The sequence below is a fragment of the Ursus arctos genome, unplaced genomic scaffold (genome assembly GCF_023065955.2).
Source record: "Ursus arctos isolate Adak ecotype North America unplaced genomic scaffold, UrsArc2.0 scaffold_13, whole genome shotgun sequence".
Classification (NCBI taxonomy): Eukaryota; Metazoa; Chordata; class Mammalia; order Carnivora; family Ursidae; genus Ursus; species Ursus arctos.
Genome location: NW_026622797.1, coordinates 15445385 through 15464873, shown reverse-complemented (window position 1 = coordinate 15464873; position 19489 = coordinate 15445385). Strand labels below are relative to the sequence as shown.

The 19489-nt window shown below is 45.1% G+C and overlaps 1 protein-coding gene across 3 annotated transcripts in view; it reads left to right on the top strand.

Annotated features, from left to right (window-relative positions):
• PLEKHG1 (pleckstrin homology and RhoGEF domain containing G1) overlaps positions 1 to 19489 on the top strand; it is a 219003-nt gene that overhangs the window by 145533 nt on the left and 53981 nt on the right. For all 3 annotated transcript variants that reach the window (XM_048225975.2, XM_057310972.1, XM_057310971.1), the window contains one exon: positions 14877 to 14977. In XM_048225975.2, coding sequence (XP_048081932.1) covers positions 14877 to 14977 — 101 coding nt within the window. The remainder of the gene's footprint in view (positions 1 to 14876; positions 14978 to 19489) is intronic.

The following is a 19489-nucleotide window of genomic DNA, read 5'->3' as shown; positions in this document are numbered from 1 at the left end:
GATGCCTGGCCTTCATAAACAAAGTGATTTTCTAATTATAGTAATTGACTTTTTCAACGTCTTCTGCTCTTGTAAAATATACATTACGTAAAATTTCCCATTTTAACCATTTTTAAGTGTACAATTCAGTGGCATTAAGCACATTCACAATATTGTGCCGTCATCACCACTACTCCTTTCTAGAACTGTCTTAGCATTCCAAACAGAATTCTGTATCCATTAAATGATAACGCCCCATTTTCCACTTCCCCCCGCCCCTGGCAACCTCCAGTCTGCTTTCTGTCTATGAATTTGCCCGAATTAAATAATATTTGCCCTTCTGTGTCTGATTTCTTTCACTTAGCATAATGTTACCAAGGTTCATCCATGCTGTAGCGGTTAATTACAACGAACTTTTCATACTTAGAGAAGATTCTTGTACAATAACCGATCCATTAACAAAAGTGAAATGACGCTTCCTGAAAAGTGAGAATCAACCTTGCTCTGCAAGCGGACGTTTTAAGAAAATAATAAAGACATGATGAGAAGTTCCAAGCGTCTGTCCCACCCCAAGCGAAATGGAATGCTTGTTCTAAATGTGAAGACTCTTGTCCTGTTAAACTAATAGGAACGAATCCATAATGCTTCCCGTGTTTGAATCCCTGACACCCCTCTTCCCTAGTGTGGGCCCCTGAAGGAGAGGGGCTGCAGCCTACATCTGTGGTTTCGAATGGCAAATGGCAAAATCAAAATCACATTGAGGCAAAATTACTCCTCAATTTTCTCTGCAAGCTGCCTAAAGGACGTTATGGGTGGGTGGGTGGGTGGGTGGGGGTGTGTGTGTGTGTGTCTTGGAAGGAGGCAGAACAAGCCATTCTTTTAAACTGCACTTTAAAATACTTCTTTCTGAAACAAAACTTTTATTTTTTGGATCAACAAGAAATGTTACAAGAGTCCCTTCAGTTTTGTAATGGGGCTTCAAGTTATGCTGTTAACCTTTCAGAAGCTCTAAGTGAGAGATGAGTCGGGAGGGGCTCCCCAGCACTGGCCAGAGGGCGGCCTGCAAATACAGAACTGCTGAAGAGACGCAGCTTTTGTCCAGTTTTCCATAAAGCAGTGGATAAATCACGCAACGCAGGGGTCTGTTTGTAGCCTCCTAAATGGTGTTCCAAATGCAAATGTAGGTAGAGAAAAAGGGTGTGAGTTAATCTCCTTTTGATTAGGGGAGCGTTTCTTTTCTTGTGCTAAGCGGGGAGTTACCCATGGGTGGGAAGCGAGTGGAACATGAAATGCATCTTCCAGAGGTTGGTGGTAAAAATCGCAGTTGCCGGGACAAAGGGAGGGGAGGGAGCAGGAGAGGAATGCCGGGTTGGGTTACAATTCAATACAACTTCAGCCTCAGGGAGTTTGAGAGCAGCCGGGCTCCTTAACCCTTGCCTTCCTGGCTTGGCTTCGCGCAGTTAGCAGACAGACGCAGTTTCAGGAGTTCACTGCCCTCAGTCTGAAGACGCTAGGGGCTGGGAAAGCTAAAGGGAACACCTGCAGTTGCTGACGTCAGTTTTGAGGGAGAGCAGGAACTACAAAGAGCAGAGACTACAAAGGCATTCTTGCAGAGCTGTGTGTTCATGACTCTAGCTTCCCCTCTCCTGGAATTAGAAATGCAAATGCTCAGAGGAGCACCTGACCCTCAAGGAGTGGGAAGGATCCAGAAGGATTCCTGGGAAGCATCTTGGCCTGGATTTGCCAGTAGGAGGGACCATCTTGGCAGTAAAAGCAGAATGCGTAAAGACAGTGAAGCCAGGGGACAGGGGACATTCCTGAAAGTACCAGGAGTGTCTGTGGGTTGGGGGTAAGGGCGGGAGGGGAGGCAAGAAAGTGGTAAAAGTTGAGTCTGGAAAGGTAGACAGGGGTGCAGGCCTTGAAGGACCTCCCTCCATGCTGAAGACTCTGAGAAGTCCTTAAAGCATTTTTTGCAGGAAGCATAACATCAAAGTTGAGTTCTAGAAAGATCACACTGTCTTCATTCTGAAAAGCTGGAGGAATCAGAGCCCCACAGAGGGATTAGTTAGTGTGCCCACGCAGTAGGCATGGTGGGAGATAACCAAGACCAAAGGAGGGAGGGGAGGGAGGAGGGGTCTGTTTCAAGACAGGTAGGAGAGGCGGCATTTATTGTCTGGGTGGTCATAGCAAGTGAGATGGCCAGGGTCTGGGAGACTTCTGAGTGTCCTGGAGACTTTGTATGCGTATGTCTCCTCTAACCATCTTCAGAGCCTGTCCCCAACACGATGGTTAATAGCAAGCAGCCTAAGTACCTCCGGCTTCCTGTGGCGCTGTGAGTGCCTGTGGCAGAGAAAGGGGGGGGGAGTTTTTATTAGAATTTATCTGTGCGGATAGAGTTCATTTGCTTTTGAACCAAAACAGGTTCCAATCTGGCTCCTTCCTTGCCCTCCTGAGGAGGAAGCGGGCACACAGGAGGCCACATGTTAGCCACAGCTACCAACCAGTATGTGCTGGCCATCTTGGGCAGAGAGGCTCCTTGGATGGGCCTGGTCGTTGAACCCACGGAGTAAAGATGAGGTACGGATGTTGCATTATCCCTACTCAGAGGCTGAGGCAGTGGGGTCTCAGTAAAGCCCATAACCCTCCAAGGGGCAGCTCCCAGCCCCAGGCCGCCTGCCCTTGTGGTCCGGGCACTTTCCACCATGCTGCAAACGGAGCCCACCCTGGAGCAGAGGACTTCGTGAGGAATCTGCTGGGCCTCTTGCCCCTGTCATGCTGTGTCCTCCTGTGAAGCTACTGTCTTGGGAGAGCAGGTGTGCAGCGGATCGAAACTGTATCTATTACAAGAAAAGCACGTAGTGTACTTCTGTTCAGATCATGAAAGTGCTCTGTAGAAACTCATTCTACAACCATCTCTTGACAATCACGGAAATTTCATCCTAGGAGGTCAGTCTCCCTCCCTCCTTCTCACTTCTAAGTACCAAGACATTGTGCCTGAGATTTAGGAGTGGAGAAGAATTCCTTTTCCCCAAGTCACACAGTTCCCCCTGTGGGCACGAATTGAGATCAGGCCTCCAGGAGGACAGAAGGAAACTGCTGGATATACCCCATTCAGGAGGCCCAGCACTCTGAGAAAGTCAGGTTTCTGGGGAGCTCCCCATCATGCTGGCCCACCTGCACCCCCATTCTACCCTCTGTTCTGCTGCAAATCTCCAAGCCTGGGCTGTTTCTGTGTCAATCTGTAACTTCTGGTTGATTCTACTGTGATGAGATCAACAACAGTGTAGCCAGAGAAGCAATGAGATGTGTCCTTAGGGCTACTCATTGTTTTTGGTACAACGAACGGAACAGTTTAGCCTATGCATCTCCATATTTAGCCGTGGATTGCCTAACGCAGCCAAGGCATAATCACATTCATCCGTATTGAAAAACTGCCCATAAAGGGATCAGTCCTTGCGCAGTTCTTTATTTTAACATATACAGCCTCATTGCATTGCAGTTTTCAAATAGAATAGCTTGACCTTGAGGGTCATTATCCAACTGTGTGACTCAGTGATGGGAAGTTGAGCTAATGTCTTCCAGCTTTTTGAGCTATTTAATATCGCCCAGGTAGCTCCAGCCTCTTGGCCTCGTGGAAGCTCGGTTTCGGGGTTAGAGCTCCAAGGAAAGTAGCACGGATAGCACTGGGCTTTTGTCTCCGAGGCCTTGTTTCCTCTCCCTCAAGTGTGCGCTCCTTGAGCACCTACTGCATACAGATCCATTGCTGTGCACATTGCCTATATTACAGTTCCCGTTCCAGTAAAAGAGAGTAAAAAGTGTTCCGACTCATTCATAAGTCATATAGTTAATTACTGTCCAATACGTGATCGGGTTACGCGTGCGTTAACCAGTGACGTGTCTGTGGCAAAACTGTGTTCCTGTTTTCATGGGCCATTATTTGGGGTCCTTATTTCACAGTTTCTGGTCCTCTAGAATTCCAAGTGGAGGGTGGACGGTGATATGATTCGTGCACAGGAAATGTTTTTGCTGCCGAAAGCACACACATTCCGATGCTGAGTGACGGCTTTGAAGCCGTCAGTGTGCTGACGTGATGTGCAGAGCGCTGGGAAGGAAGTCAGAGCCCCACGATAAAAGTCCAGGCTGGCTGTCATGCAGAAGAGCAGGCCAGAAATCACTCGAGAAGCTTAGCACTTCCACACGCTCCCATGGGAAGCAGTAGGACACCTGCCACGATGGCCGTGCCCACCTGCGAGGGAGCTTTCTGCCCTCCGCTCGCCCTGCCCCTCTGCGTACCCACATGCCGCTCCCGTCCATCGGCCTTGCCCTGTGGCAAAGCCCATGCTGGCAGAGCTGTTCGTCTCTCCGCATTTCTGACGGATCTTCATTTTATAGCAGTTGCCAGTTCTATCGCTTGTAAATGCTCTGCGTTCCAGGCTCTCCATCGTGTAGCGTTTGTTCAATAGACTTAAACGTCACGTGGTCCTGGGAGATCTGGGAGGATTCGTTTGTGAGGATTCCGCATGACCGGTTCGGAAAGGCGCATGGTCCTCTGGGGAGAGCTACCCCGAGTCGTGGCCCTAAAGAGGAATGGAGTGACTGACCTGGGGGGTGACTGGCAAGGGGAGGGGGACGTTCGAAGGAGAGGGAGAGGGGAGAGAACTCGTGAACTGAACGGCACGGGAAGGTGTGCGCCCGTGTTGGAAGTCAGATGCCGGTTGGTTGAAAGCTGGCGGGCTTAGCTGCTGGAAAAGCACGCCCTGGGATGTGTGTGGATGGACACACGCGGGAGGTGGGCTCGGCGTGTCCGCGGACTGATACTGATTCACATGCGGTCTGTGACGATGCTGGAAGGTGGCAGGTGCCGAGTCCGTGAGAGTGGTTGTCTTTGGAAGGCTCCTACCTCAAACCTAACAAAAACCACATTGAGCCCCCCGATGATGCCCACGGCAAACATCTCCTGCGGTGTAAAGATGCCGCATTAAGGACTAAAGCCTTGGAAGCAATAGTGCAGAGCTCCGGAGCCCAGGCGATCATCAGCCGGTCCCAGTTTGAACGGGACTGAGTCACTCACTCTCTGTGTGACCTTGGGAAACAACTGACATTTTCTAAACTTCCGGTAAAATGGGACTACTAATGGGACCCACCCCCTAGGTCGTTGTGAAGATTAAATGAGATAATGCATAGCTCAGCACCTAGCAATAAACATAAAGGTAATGACTCGTAATAGTAAACGGCAGTAAGGAGGCGTTAAACTTCAGATGATCTAATAACATAAATTTATTTTACTGATCTTTTATTTTATTTTCTTTCCCATATACAAAATCCTTTGGGCTTTATTTAATTTTCCTTAATTACCATGTTTCAAATTATACCAGCAGTACCGTGATTATAATTGAGATGAATCAGTTCTCATTTTAAGGTACTTAAAGCTTTGCCAAGACACCACATCTCTTTGCTGTTTTCCTCCTTAAGGATTATAGCCACATCTAATTGTCTCTGTCTGCTTCCTTCCCTAGCTTGGGACCTGGAGAGTAAAATAGTAAAATAACGATGCTGTATTATTCCTGTATTCCTTCTCGAGGAAGTGTATGATAAACTTCCTTCGCTTTCTTGTCTCATCAGCCCCCTCTGGAATGGTTCTGGCAAATTCTCTGGTTGCCCATTCTGAAGATGTTAAATATACTTTACATTAATGCATATTCAATACGCACGTGGATTATCCCAGAAATGCTTTACTTTTTTTTGGTAGTTAGAAATGATGATGGGATTAAAGAGTACGGAAAAACAAAAAGCAATGGTGGGTTTCCAATAAGTATGGAAAGCTATCTCAGTGTGAGCAGGACTTCTTCACGGGCATGTGTCCACTGCTCTTATTTTAAGAAGAGCTTTACATATGAGAATGCTGTCAATGTGATTTGAAAACTCTAAACACGGTTTTTAAAAATAAATATTTAACAAAGCCAATAGGAAATTAAGTTTCCTGCCATGTTTTTATTACAGAAGGGAGTCTTGCAAGAACTTTTTTGTTCTAATTTGGTAAGATAAGAGATTAATTGTAGCATTATATTTGCACCAAACTTTAATTTTTATGACATTTTTAGATTTATTTACTCTTACATACATCAGATTCTTCCTCTGGATGTCAACATGAAGTAAATACAGACCATTGATTTACATAATGGTTATCAGAAGCACAGGAAAAGATGGGCATCTAGCTGCTTGGAGAACTCTAATATATTAATGCTAATCCGGTTTCTTCTATCATTCGATTACTGTAGACTGCCAGTTCATGTGTATTTTCTGCTTAAGTGTTTGGGGAAAACCAAACAAATATACCCAGTTGTCTTCAAGCAAAGATCTGTATCTCTTTCTACTCAATGTTGCTGTTTTTAACAGAGAATTCCTGTCTGCCCTTCTGGGAAAACCTGTTCAACCCCCCTTCCCCCCACCCGCCCCTTTCCAGGGCAGGCTGTTCCATCTCCTTCCAGAAAGGAACCTCCTAGCTCCCCTTCTCTCAAGAGGGAGACGCGAAACAATGGAGGGGACAGAACAGGCTGTATCATTTGTCACAGCTAAGCAAGAAGGCCATTCCTGACATTTTTTACTGATGTCTTATGTATTGAAAGTATTATACTGGGCAAATGAGGCTGAAAGCTCTCAGTTTTTTATGATTCTTTTCCTCAAATATCTCAGAGCCATTAATTCTGACTTTCACATATCACCAATTGAGATCAGCCTCTGTACCATCAGTTAGGAAAACTGAATGAGAACTGATATCACAGCAAGAACAGAAGCTGCTTTGAACTCTCCCTTCTCCACTCCCCTTCTCCCCCTCTCCCACGTGCTTGTGGGTCTTCCTCTCTTGTTCTCTCCCTTTCTCTCCTGGTCTTCTTTCTCCTCTTTTACTTTCTACTCCCCTTTTTCTTCCGTCTCCTCTTTCCCCCTTTTGCTCCCCTCCATTCATTCTCCCCCTCCCCCATCTCTGCCCCCTCCCCCACCCCACCCCAACATGGTTGGCAGAAGAGTTTGCCCTGGTGATGATATATTGCATTTTCAGTGCAGTTCTCCGCCGCGTGGGGGCTACATTATATAGACTCAGGGAAAACACTGTTCCCACAATAAGAGCTTTGTTTCCAGCTTGATGAGTGGCCAGAGACCCCCAGCTCCCATTTCTTTAGCTGTACCTTCCTCCCTGTGAATGTGGACAGAGAAATAAGAGAAAAGAGATCAACTGGAAGATTCGACTTCTGATACTTTATCTGCAGGCTGCAGAGGGAGACTTTACTATAAACCCTGATTAGTGGCTTCTTTGGAAGAAAGATAAAGGGTTTCTTTCATGATAGCCCCACAACACTTTGTAAATAATTCTTATAACCCTCCCATTGTCATACTCTGTATGACATACACATGTCTCTCTCCTGTCCTCTCTTGTGAGCACCTGGAGCACAGGGATCACATCTTACTTGTTTCCAGATGCACCTGCTTGATACAGAAACCCACCCATAGGACGGGACCCCTGAAAATCTTCTCGAAGTACATTATAATAAAACTGTTGGATGGAATACAATGCAGCCACTATAAGGAATGAGAAAGAATTCTATTGGCATATAGGAATCATGTGTGTTTATATACATCAAGTGGAAAAAACAAAGTTGTGCATCAAGCATAGGTCTCATTTTTGACAGATGTCATTATGCCCCCGAACATAGCTGAGAAGCTTGTCTACTGTATCATTAACCACAGTTACCTCTGGACAGTGATGTCTGTGCAGAAAAGGAAGGTCCTGGAGGAGGGAAAGGGAACTTTTTACTCTATATGCTCTGACTCATTAGAATTTTATTTTTCTATGGCAAAAAATGAAGCTGACCCATGTCATTTTGGCCACTCCCCCCCCAGGGGCTTATCTTCCTCTCCTCTACATCTTATCTTGTCCCCTGACCTGGCTCTAATTGTCACCTTGCCAGAAGTTCTTTACTTGTCCCTCCAAGCTTCCTCCTTCTACCTTCTAGCTTCTGCTTCTCTTCACTTTCTCCTTCCCTCCACCCACCGCCATCCTGTTCTTAGAAGCCTGAATGCCTGTGTGGGATGCATGGGTGTGTGGGTGTGGGGGGGTGTGCCTGTGTGGACAGATCAAGCAATCAATCCTCCCTGGTCCTACATCTCTTCCAGTTACTGCTCCTTCCTGGGTAGCCCAACATCTCAAAATTGATATTCCTCTTACCCACTTCCAACTCAGTCTGCAACTCTCTCCAGTCACTGCACTCAGGACTTGACTCTACTCCCTCAGTTTTCCTGAGACTGTCTGGAAGAGGTGGGCTCGCCAGGCTCTGTGCTCCAAGATCTTGGGACCCCTCCGGAAGCCCTCACCGCCGCTCCACTCGGGGGTGCGGTCTCGGCAGCGTGAGCCCCGGCCTTCTGTGCTGCCCCTGGCCTGGCAGCTCATCATCTACCTTTCTCACTGCCCTTGCAAGGACGCTTTGGTGTCCTCACGGCCACGGGAGACTTCCCGGGGATGCCATGGCCTGCTGACCCTCCCCGAGGTCGCAGTTTGCAGACACTGAGCTACTCCGCAGCCTCTTCTGTGTGGCCAGGTGTTTGACGCGGCCGCGGACCCCGAAGCATGGGACAATATCTGTCCGTGTCTCCGAAGCCCAAAGCTGCGCAGGCACGCGCTGCTAGCTCCCCACAGAGCTTTCTGAGCACACTGCTGTTTTTCTTCCCGGATCCTGTGCCTGACAGACCTCTCCTCGGAGATGTCCTCCAGTTACCTCTGGCTTCACACATCCGAAACAGGCCCATCTTTGCGCCCAGACCACCCCGGCTTCTCTTCAGGTCTCTCAGGAATGGGGAGAGGAGCTGCAGCAGTGGGGTCTGGGCAGGGCCGGTGATTCTGAGCCAGTCACTAGCCATCGTGATGTTTCTGAGGGCACTATTCGTGCAGAGGACAATGGCTAGAAAATAAAACCCATATTTCTTTTCAGAGCTTGGACCCTAAAAGGAACAAGATGAGCCAGCTGTAGTCGCATGAAGACCTCCTGTCTAGATGAGCGAGGCCAAAATATAGGCCTTGTCTCCTTTTCACCGTAGATCCTTCGAGGTAGATTTTCAGTGTTTTATCTGGGCCCGAGGCAGGCCAGTACAGCGGCTACCAGCCACCCAACGAGGCCTAGAACCATCCTGCCCAGGCCTCTGTAGGCTCGGCCAGCAGGAGCAGCCCTGGGTTAGTTTTACCTCACCAGCCACCTGGCAAAGCAAGTCAGAAGGAAGGATGAGGAGGAGAGCTCCCTCCTCTTCCCGGAGGGAGCATTCCAGCTCTCCCCATGCCAAAGCCAAATGGATGGGGAGATGAGGGGTTGGTCTCACTGCCTTTTAATTCACTCACTGCCAGGGAGGATAAGAAGAGGTCTTGCTGGGAGTGAGGGGAACAGTGCTGCTCCTCTTCAGCATGGAAAGAAAGAGAAGTGCAGACTCCCTTCTCCTTGTTGGGGAACAAGAATTCCTGTCTCCTTCAAGGTCCTTCCAGCCAGACTAAGAATCAAAATGACACGAAACAGATTAATAGCATATATACAGACAAATTCCAAAGACAGGCACAATGAGGTCTATAAGTCATCCTGAACCAAGGAGAAGGGGGCAAGGGTCTGGGACTTCAGGGGGAAAGGAATGCAATTTACAGGAAGGTGAAAAAAAGTAAATGATTGGTAAACAAACGTTTGCTGGGCCACTCAGAAACAATGGGACAAAGAGAGGACTTTGCTCAGAGTGGCCTTGCTTAGGCCCCTCTCTGTCTACCATACCTAGTTCCTATCATAATGGAGTTCTCGATGGTGATAGCTCTCTTTCTAGAGCAGGTCATCTCTCTAAATTCTTTTTAGGCATTTGAGGGGGGAGGTACAGTTTTTCCTGAAATTGCAGGGTTTTGATTGCTCTAAAAAAATTATTTATTTTTTTATTTATTTGAGAGAGAGAGCTCTGGGTGGGGGAGCAGAACCAGACACCCCACTGAGCAGGGAGGCCGGACTCGGGGCTGGTCCAAGGACCCCCCCGCAGACATTTAACCAACTGAGCCACCCAGGCACCACAGGTTTTGCTTGCTTTTTAACTCAAAATAGTCTTCATGCCAAAGTGGCCCATTTTGGGGCAGCCTGCCATTGGCCTCTACATCCTGAAAGCCAACAATGTCCCTCACAGCGTGACTCTCGCCCTTGACTGGCGCCTTTCTCTCCTTCACGCCTCTCAGCAGAACCTGTGGAGGGCTTGGTCATGGTTTACCTGCGCTGCTCTGCGGGTCTAACTGGCCTCCCCGCCCCAGTTGTACAGCCTCTGGTGGGTTTCTTCACGGATGCCGGGGTGGTCTGTCGTCTCCCTCCATCCTTCAGTGGTTGCCACCACCTACAGAGCATGGAAGATTCTCCACGATCAGCCCTGTCCTCACCCTGCGCCCACGTCCAGGGCTTGTGTGCGCATGCGTGGGGGCCGGGCTCTCCTGACCCAGCTCAGCACCTTGAAGCGACTGATGGCAGCCCGGCAGCCCGTATAACTTACCCTGTGCCTGTTCGCACTTTTCTGCTTCTTGGATGTTGTCTCCTCCCTTTCTCCACGTCCAGAGAGCTGCTTATCCTTAAAGGCTCAGGTCCACGCGCACCGCCTCTAGAGAGCCTCTCCTCTAGAGAGCCTCTCCCAGCCCAGGAATCAGCCACTTCTTTCTCTGCCTCCCCTCCCCTTTCTCTGCCAATACTGAATATTTATCAGCCATGCGGCCTAAACACTGTATTGTACTTACTTGTTTACAGTTGTCTTTCAACTACACAGGGAGCTCCTTGGGGGGAGGGATCATGTATTATTCATTTTTTTTAATTCCTAGCTTGTAAAACAGAACTTGGCACACAGTCTTATGTCCTCAAAAAAAGGGGTGGGGCGGAGAGGGTTTGTATGAATGAATGTGAATGCTTTTAAACTGTAAATTGATATACAAGTGTAAGTTATTGTGGTATCAATGGCGTCCCAATGTCATACATGGCATTTGTAGGGCAGGTTTGGGGATAAACAGATGACCCGTTCTAGTAAGCTGGAGGGGTTGGAGAAACAGGAAAAAAAGCTTCCTTCAAAATAAAGACCAAAAAAAAAAAAAAGTCTTACATAGGAGTTTTATCAAAGGGTTTGGAATTTGGAAGCGCTAAAAAGAGAAAAACCAACCAGAAAGAATAAACTATAAAATCGCTAGGTTGAACTTTGAAATGTCAGCAAGAGGATTCAGGAATGGAATCTTTTTGTCTCTACAACGGACTCTACACAGGGGGTGGGGGGCAGGGGAGAGTCAAAGGGATGTAAGCTATGAAGAGCTGTTATAGTTCTAAATCCGTATTTCTTCCCCTCGTGTGGTTTATCTTCATTATATCAAACAGGTTATAATTTTAAAACGTTTTAAATGTTGTTTTAGAGGAAGAAGGGAAACGGGGGGGCAAGGACATTAATTCCGTAGGCATCTTAGAGAAAGAAGGCAAACTACCAAGAGCGTTGAATTTGAGTTTAAATCTGAATTCGAATTCTGTCCATTTCTCCAGCGTCTCTGCCGGAGGTTTGACTAGACCAGGGCTTCTCTGTCTGTGGTGAGGGACAGGGACGTGCATGCGTGTGTGTGTGCACGTTTTCCGCCAGTCAGTCACACACAGACACTTTTGGAAAATACAATAAAAAATGAATTGCTAGAAAAAGAAAAGAGAAATTGGATGTGCAACATGAAAACCCAAATTGATCATTAGAGTCAACAGATCTCCATCTGTCAAAAGGCTGTTAGTTTCCATGCACTTAGTCTCAATTTCTGCACTGAATTCGCTGTAGTTCCTAACAGTTTGCAAACTGGCTCCTTTTCCATTTGCCACACTTCAAATGGCACTGAGTTAGTCTTTACTTGGATATTCTCAATAACAGATATTACAGGCAATGAAAAAGTTAATGCGAGGAGGACACCCACGCACAAATCTTGCAATCTTAAGGAGATCCTAAGGACATGAATTATTAGAAAATAAATAGGCAGAGTTTGAAATGACATAATAGCTATTTTTTCCACCGGTGGAAAGCTTTTTTTGTGTGTAGCTCCCTGCCTCATCCCTCTCCCAGTCAAGTGAATTCTTTGATCTTCTTGGCAAATAATTGTTTTCAATGCAAAAGTTTTAAATTGATCCTTCATTGTTAACTGCAGGGTAGCCATAGATGCTGACATCAAGTCAATAAAATTAATAAGCAGTGTGACAGGCTGCAATAAATTTCATGGGTGTCTTTACTCTGTTATTTGAGCACAGACCCAACTGTTATTATCGCTGAGCTTCGAACCTCTCATTTTGGCTGGTGATGATTACAGCGGCTGATGCCGTGCCTGCTGCAGTAGTTCTCAGTAACTAGTTTAGGGTTAAAGTATCATATTTAAAAGACTTAATTATGATCAGTGGGGGAAACAAGTTGTGGCCATAGGACTTTGATCTGTTTTCTAGAGTGGCCTACAAAAATTTGGACTCCTCACGATCTGTTTTCTCAACAATTTCAGAAAACGAGCAGCCTTTAAAATGTAGTTTCCCTACCACGGACTGGGGGGTTTTGAAACTCTTTCATTTGGAGAGGGGCCATTATTTGTTGGAAGTGGGCCATGGTTCTTTGTCTCTAACCCCAGCTGAAATTCTTCAAGCCCCTTAACTCAGTCTTTCCCTCATATGAAGAATTTAGGATCAGGTTTCTGCAAATGAGCAAGCACTTCACTTGAAGTGAGAAAAAGGATTGTTCAGTTTCTCATTTAAACCCCATGGCAGCCAGCAAGGTGAAATTGGCGTGCGTATGTCATCTCTGTCCTGCCCTTTATCCTATTTGGTGCAGCTCATGCTTATCCATATCCTTCTGTTTAAGCTCACGCCCGTCTAGAACCTTCTGTTTTACTGCCTTAATTTTGCATATGATGTGTCCTTTTAAAATGTTGATCAAAGTATAAACAGCTATCAAATATAAGCGTTCGATGCAAGTTAAATATTAGCCCATCTTTTTGTACCATGTGTAATTTTATGTAACTCTCAATGAATACATTTAGGTTTACATGTTCAAAAGGCATTCATTTCACTTCTAGTTTTCCTGAGCATTTTTTATTTAGGCATTAACTCTCTAGCCTATACAGATACTTAAGCTCCTTGTAATTGTTTCATTTATGAAAGTAGGGAGGCTATGTCTTGCTGTTGTTGGGTTTGGGGTGCCGGTTACACTTAAACCTTATGAATTTAACTTCTTTTTGAGATGACCGCTGTCTTAAGAAGAAAAGATATTCCCACAAAGCTTGTTAGAAGAGGGAAAAAGGGGGATACCTGGGTGGCTCAGTTGGTGAAGCGTCTGCCTTCAGCTCAGGTCTGATCCCAGGGTCCTGGGATCGAGTCCTGCATCAGGCTCCTTGTTCAGTGGGGAACCTGCTTCTCCCTCTCCCTCTGCTGCTCCCCTTGCTTGTGCTCTCTCTCTCTGACAAATAAATAAATAAAATCATTTTAAAAATAAAAGAGAAAAAAAGGTTTATAAACATTGGTTTGTGCATGCCAGTGATTTCAGTGTTAAAGAACTAGGAGGTGAGTTTTGTGATGCAGTCTGGGAAACATGCTCCTGAGAACTGCCTGCTTCTCCTCTGAGGAGCAGAAAGAGCACGAGAGAACGAATGTGGCATATTAAAAGAGAAGAAGGAAGAATTATCTGATGGTTCTTAAATTTCAGTTTCTCCTTTGGCTGGTTGCGCCTAACTGCTATTGTGCTTGTGATGGGACTTTGGAATGTGGCTGTAGCCTGGGATTTGCACAGGGTCCGTTCCTCCCCGGGGTTGCACGAAGCCGTGTGACGTTTGGTCAAGGGCCATAGTACATTGTGCAGCCCGGGGCAAGGGATTCTATTTATTTTTTATTTTACGTTATTTCAGCTGCTTTCACTTTTTTCTTTATTGTTTTCTTGCCTCCTACCGAGTTCTTTTTTCAAGCATTGCTGGGGAAGGGGGGACACTCAGTTATGAACTCTCACACCCAGGGTGGAAAACAGCTTTCTCTCAGCACCTCGAAGCTTCCAAGCCACGGACATTCAACCCACAGTGGATCTAAGCCCATCTTAGCTCTGCTTGGGATCTGTTGCTGTGTTAAAAGATATAAAATCATTTCAGAGTTTTCCATGGCTCATTAACATAGCCTACTAGAGAGAGTGAGTTATGTGCTTATTAAAATAAAAAGGGGGGGGTTCTTATAAATTGGCGTTTGAGAAGGAATTTTGTTCTGCATTTTAACAACTGATAGCTTCCTGATTTCAAGGTTATGTTTAAGCAATGCTTTCTTTTCCCAGTTTATTGAGATATAATTCACATAGAACATTGTATTAGTGTAAGGTGTACAACATAATGACTTGATGCGTGTGATTATTGTGAAATGATTTCCACAATGAGTGTAGTTAACAGCCATTAGCGCACAGTTACAAATTCTTTTTCTTGTGATGAGAAATTTTAAGGTCTGTATTTCTGGCTTTCCACTAAATGAATTTGAGTATCTTTTTATCATATAAATCAGTCAAGGAAACAGAAGATAATGTTGTTATGCCAAAAATCTGACCTTATGAGAAACTATGATCATATTATCCATCTAAGGAAGCTTTAATACATTTGGGGGGTATATAGCTTGATATATACCATACTCCTTCTTGCTTGAACTCCCCATTCTACAAATAGATGAGTATTATCAGCATTAATAAAAGTGACACTCTGTATTTCATAGTACAATTAATGAGCACATTAGTGTAATAATTACTTGAAATTGTTATGAGAGATTCGTCTCGCATAAATAAAGATGACTTGGAGAAGGACAGGTGTGTTTAAGACATCCTTCTCATTGATTTCCCAGGATTACCTTGACTGCATCAGGGACCAAACAAAACTTCCTCTGGGGACAGAAGAAAGATCAGCCCTCTTTGGAAACATACAGGATATCTACCACTTCAATAGGTAAGTTCATACTCAAAAGATCATTCTCACCTAGGAATGTATGACTTTCTCTCAGATGAATGCAGCCTAAGAGAACTTCACCTGTATTCCTTGATTCAATTTCATACATTTTTACGTGCTATCATGCCATGAAGTCTTCTACCTGGAAGCATCCTTGTTCTAGAAGAGTTTCACAGTTATTTACTACTCCATCCCAATCCATCCTCCTGGCTCAGAGAAGAGACCTGTTTAACCTGACAGAGCAGGGACATTGTTCTACAACACAGCGTGAACAGGGCATCCAAAAATGTGTGCACACTTAGTCTGCAGCTTCCCCGCCTCCACTGAATTTTCTAAAAATGTTCTTCTGCCTAGGGAGTGGGCAGGACCCAGTAAACACACAAACACTTTAAGTCATAGCATACTCATTCAAATTAATTAATAAGTTAAATGATTAACTCCAATATATATTAAGTACCTATGACGTAAAAGACACCGGGCTTAGGAAATTTGCTGAAGGGGCTGGGACCAGCCAATCGGTTAGTATTTTATATTGTGAAACTTCTGCCAGGCTGTAGGCAAGTGTAGAGCACAGACTCTCATTTCCAACATGTCTGGGTTTGCATCCCAGCTGAGCCATGTAGATCTCCTTGGGTGAGTCTTGAAATGGAGTGGAAAAACTAACTTCCTCCCCGCAAGTCTGTGCCCATGTCTTCCTTTCTCAGTGAAGCTTGCCGGACACCCACATAGCACGTCACCTGCTCTGCCTTTTCTTTCTGGCATTTATCCAATTCTGTGACACACTCTATGTTTACATCTGTTGTTTCTTTCCTCCTCACCCCCACTCACGGAACACTCCCCAAGGCCTGGGTTCTGTTTTGTTACTGCCCAGGTGCCTAAACAGTGCCTGGTCCATCAGAGGCATGCAAGCTTTTGTGGAATGAATGACTGGAAATAATAAGAATATCTATCTGTCTGGTTATTGTAAAGCTTCTGTGCTCAAACGCTGAAAGGGCCTACTTAGCTCAATGCTGGCACAGAGGAAGCATAAAAATATCAACCAGTGATGATGTTGATTTTGTTATAGTAAAATCCCATTATAAAATTCTACGGTGCCCTGTCATTGCATGACTCAACCATAATGCAAATTATAAATCTTATCCCTCTTTGTTTAATGAAATTGGTATAAGTGACACCTGGGGGGCAGGAGCCACATCTCCTTTTCTACCTTTGAATCCCTAACACCTAAGACAAGCCTGGCCTCTGGGAGATCTGTGTATAGAATTGCATCAACTCCTCCTTTCATTTGGAAAGTCTAGGATATAAAAACTGCCAATGTTGCAACATCTCCCTGGTTTGACTCAGGAGACTTTGGAAACCAGTCTGCATGTTCCGAGACTGTGATTTTCAACCTGAACTACACTACTAGAATCACCTGGGAAGCTTTTTTTTTTTTTTTTTAATATGATGGATCCCACCCCTAGATATTATAATGAATTCGTTTGGGGTGGGGCCAGGGCATCAGAAGTTTTTAAAACTTCTCAGATGTTTGCAATGTACAGCTGTGGCTGGGAAACACTGTCTACCTAAAATAAACACAATAATAAGAAAATAGAGAAAGGGCATACGAAATTGAATGAGGCTGGGACACCTGGGCGGCTCAGTTGGTTAAGCATCCAACTCCTGATTTCTGCTCAGGTCATGATCACGGCATCGTGAGATCGAGCCCTACCTCTGGCTCCTTGATGGGCATGGAGTCTGCTTAAGATTCCCTCCTGCCCTCTCCCTTTCCCCCTCCCACCACTCAGGCGTGTTCAGTTGCTCTCTTGAAAAAAAAACAAACTGAATTAGGGAATTTAGAGTCTACATGTTCATTGGTATTAAAACAGCCTCCCATTTAGCAGTCGCTGATGGTAAAATCTCATGAACCCCCAAGTGGCTTCTCCTTCCAGAGCCGAGCAGTGGCACTGTAACATGGGGAGAGGATTGAGGCATATGTGCTGGGAGGCCCCTGGCCTAAGCCTCTGCTGGTTTGGCTGTACATTGATGGTAATGACTGTTTGTCTCCTGCTTACTTCATGCCGGAGGCCGTAGAGCTTTATGCTCATTATCACCTTATATGCCTCATCTGGGCTTCTCTGACCCCAAACCCCAGGCATTTAGCCACAATCCCTCTCACCAGAGTGGAGCCCTGCTTTTCAGGCCATGGTTTGGGACGTGGTGGCATAGTCCAGAAGGGCTTTTCCTTTTTTTTTTTTTTTTTTTTACTCCCTGAAGTTTAAATCTTCCTGTGTCTCCTAATTTAAAGAAAGGTAAAAATGATGTAGCCCCCTAGGTCAACAAGAAGGGACCTTGGCAGTGGAGCCCATTCTGCAAAAGTTGGAAGACTGAGAAGGTCTTTGTATTCCTGAATTGGTTCTCTGTTCTTTTCTCTTTGGTGTTCTCTGGACAAGGAGGTCAGACCTGTCAGCCTGAGTCAGAGTGAATGAGTACCCGGATGATGATGTGTCAGGGATCCATGTGGTGACACAACATGCATGCAGTAAACACCACGTGTGCATGCCTGGCCCTTTCGTAGATCACACTTATCTACCCCTGGCACATGCATGATCTCCTGTAATCCTCTTAACAGCTCTGGGAGGCAGATAGAACGCAGATTGTATGCACATCTTACAGATGAATCAGGAGTGCAGTATGGAAAGTCCTTTGCTCAAGGACAAAGAACTAGGCATCCAATCCAGCCTATTTTGAATACCTGGTTTTGTCACATTTCGATTGGTAATCCTATTATTTCATTTCATTATTTTCATTTTTAAAAATTTTATTTATTTATTTGAGAGAGGTCAAGAGAGAGACAGAGAGCATGAGCAGGGATGAAGGGGCAGAGGGAGAGGGAGAAGTAGACTCCCTGCTGAGCAGGGAAGTCCGACGTGGGGCTTGATCCCAGGACCCCAGGATCATGACCTGAGCCTAAGGCAGACGCTTAACCGACTGAGCCACCCAGGTGCCCCAACAAGCAGATACTCTTGGAAATAATAATGAAGAGCACCTGAGTGGCTCAGTCGGTTAAGCATCTGCCTTCGGTTCAGGTCATGATCCTGGGGTCCTGGGATCAAACCCTACATCGGGCTTCCCTGCTCAGCAGAGAGCCTGCTTCTCCGTCTGCCTCTCACCCTGCTCGTGCTGTCTCTCACTCGCTATCTCTCAAGGAAATAAATAAAATCTTAAAAAAAAAAAAGAAAGAAAGAGCATCTGCTTGTTTAACTTTTATAGCTGAGCTGTCCACACTATTATGTCCCTATTTGTTTTTACTTCCTTTCCCTTAGATCTGGAGTCTACATTTAGAGCTCAAATATCTTTGCTGTTATATTTGCTTAAGTAAGAAGTATTGATGTGACTTTTTATGTTAATGCCTCTTATGAATCTTTTATTATATACCCTACATCAGTTGGTTTCAAAGGTCTGACTCTAGCAAATCTCTCGTTGGGGCTTGAAATAATTTTAAAGTTTCTATTATTAGTTCAGATCCAGGTTTTTCAACATATTATAATATTGTGACCAACTAAGCAAGATTTAAATCTCTAAAATTAAAGAGGGGAAAAAGAAAATGGTTTTATGCTGGCCCAAAAAGCTCTGCTGACTAGATTGTGTTTTCAGAGTATATTTCCAAAAGATAGAAAAGTAGCATGATAAATAGCCATGAACCCTATCCCCACTCTATCAAAGCCTTTTCTTGTGTGATATTTACTTTAGAAATTCTTTAAAGCATAAAGACATTACAAATTCTGTTGAAGCCCCTTATGTGTTCCTCGCAGTTGCATCTCATTCTGTGGAGAGTGGCATAGTAAGGTGCTGGTAAACCAGTTCTCCGGCATTAGGACGCGAGAGGGGAATCTGAGATGTATATTGTTTGCCAGTTTCTGTGGTGTAAATATTCCATCACAGCAGATTTCAAGCTATTAGCAAGACATCACTGAACATGGAATTAGGAGGAGGTGTGCAGAATTGGCTCAGGCAAGCCAGTATAATCCGGTTCAGTATACCACTAGAACTGGAACTACTACTAGCCCAGACTTGGTGCGTTACCCCCAGGTATGATTTTGTTGTCATGACTATCTATGTAAGCATTTATTTAAAATATGTAACTCACTTTCACTTATTTCAAACATGGCATAAAATGTGCCAACCTTTCACAAAATTTTTTCTCTCCACATTGCTTTTGAGATTTATACCTCTCTTGTTTATTTTCACTGCAATGTAATATTCCATTGGGAGATATATTACTTTGTGTTTTGCCAATTACAAGTAAGACTGAGCATCTTGTCTTGTTTGTTGGCCACTTAGATTTTTGTGTGTGTGAATGTCTGCCTTCTACTCACTGCCCATTTTTCTGTCAGGATATTTCTTGTTCTTATTGCTGTGTAGGCTTTCTTCATGATTTTTGGCTAGTGATCTTTGTGGATTATTTGAGTTGCAGACCATCTCCTACAATGAGACTTGTCTTTTCGCTTTAATTACAGTTTCTTTGAAAAG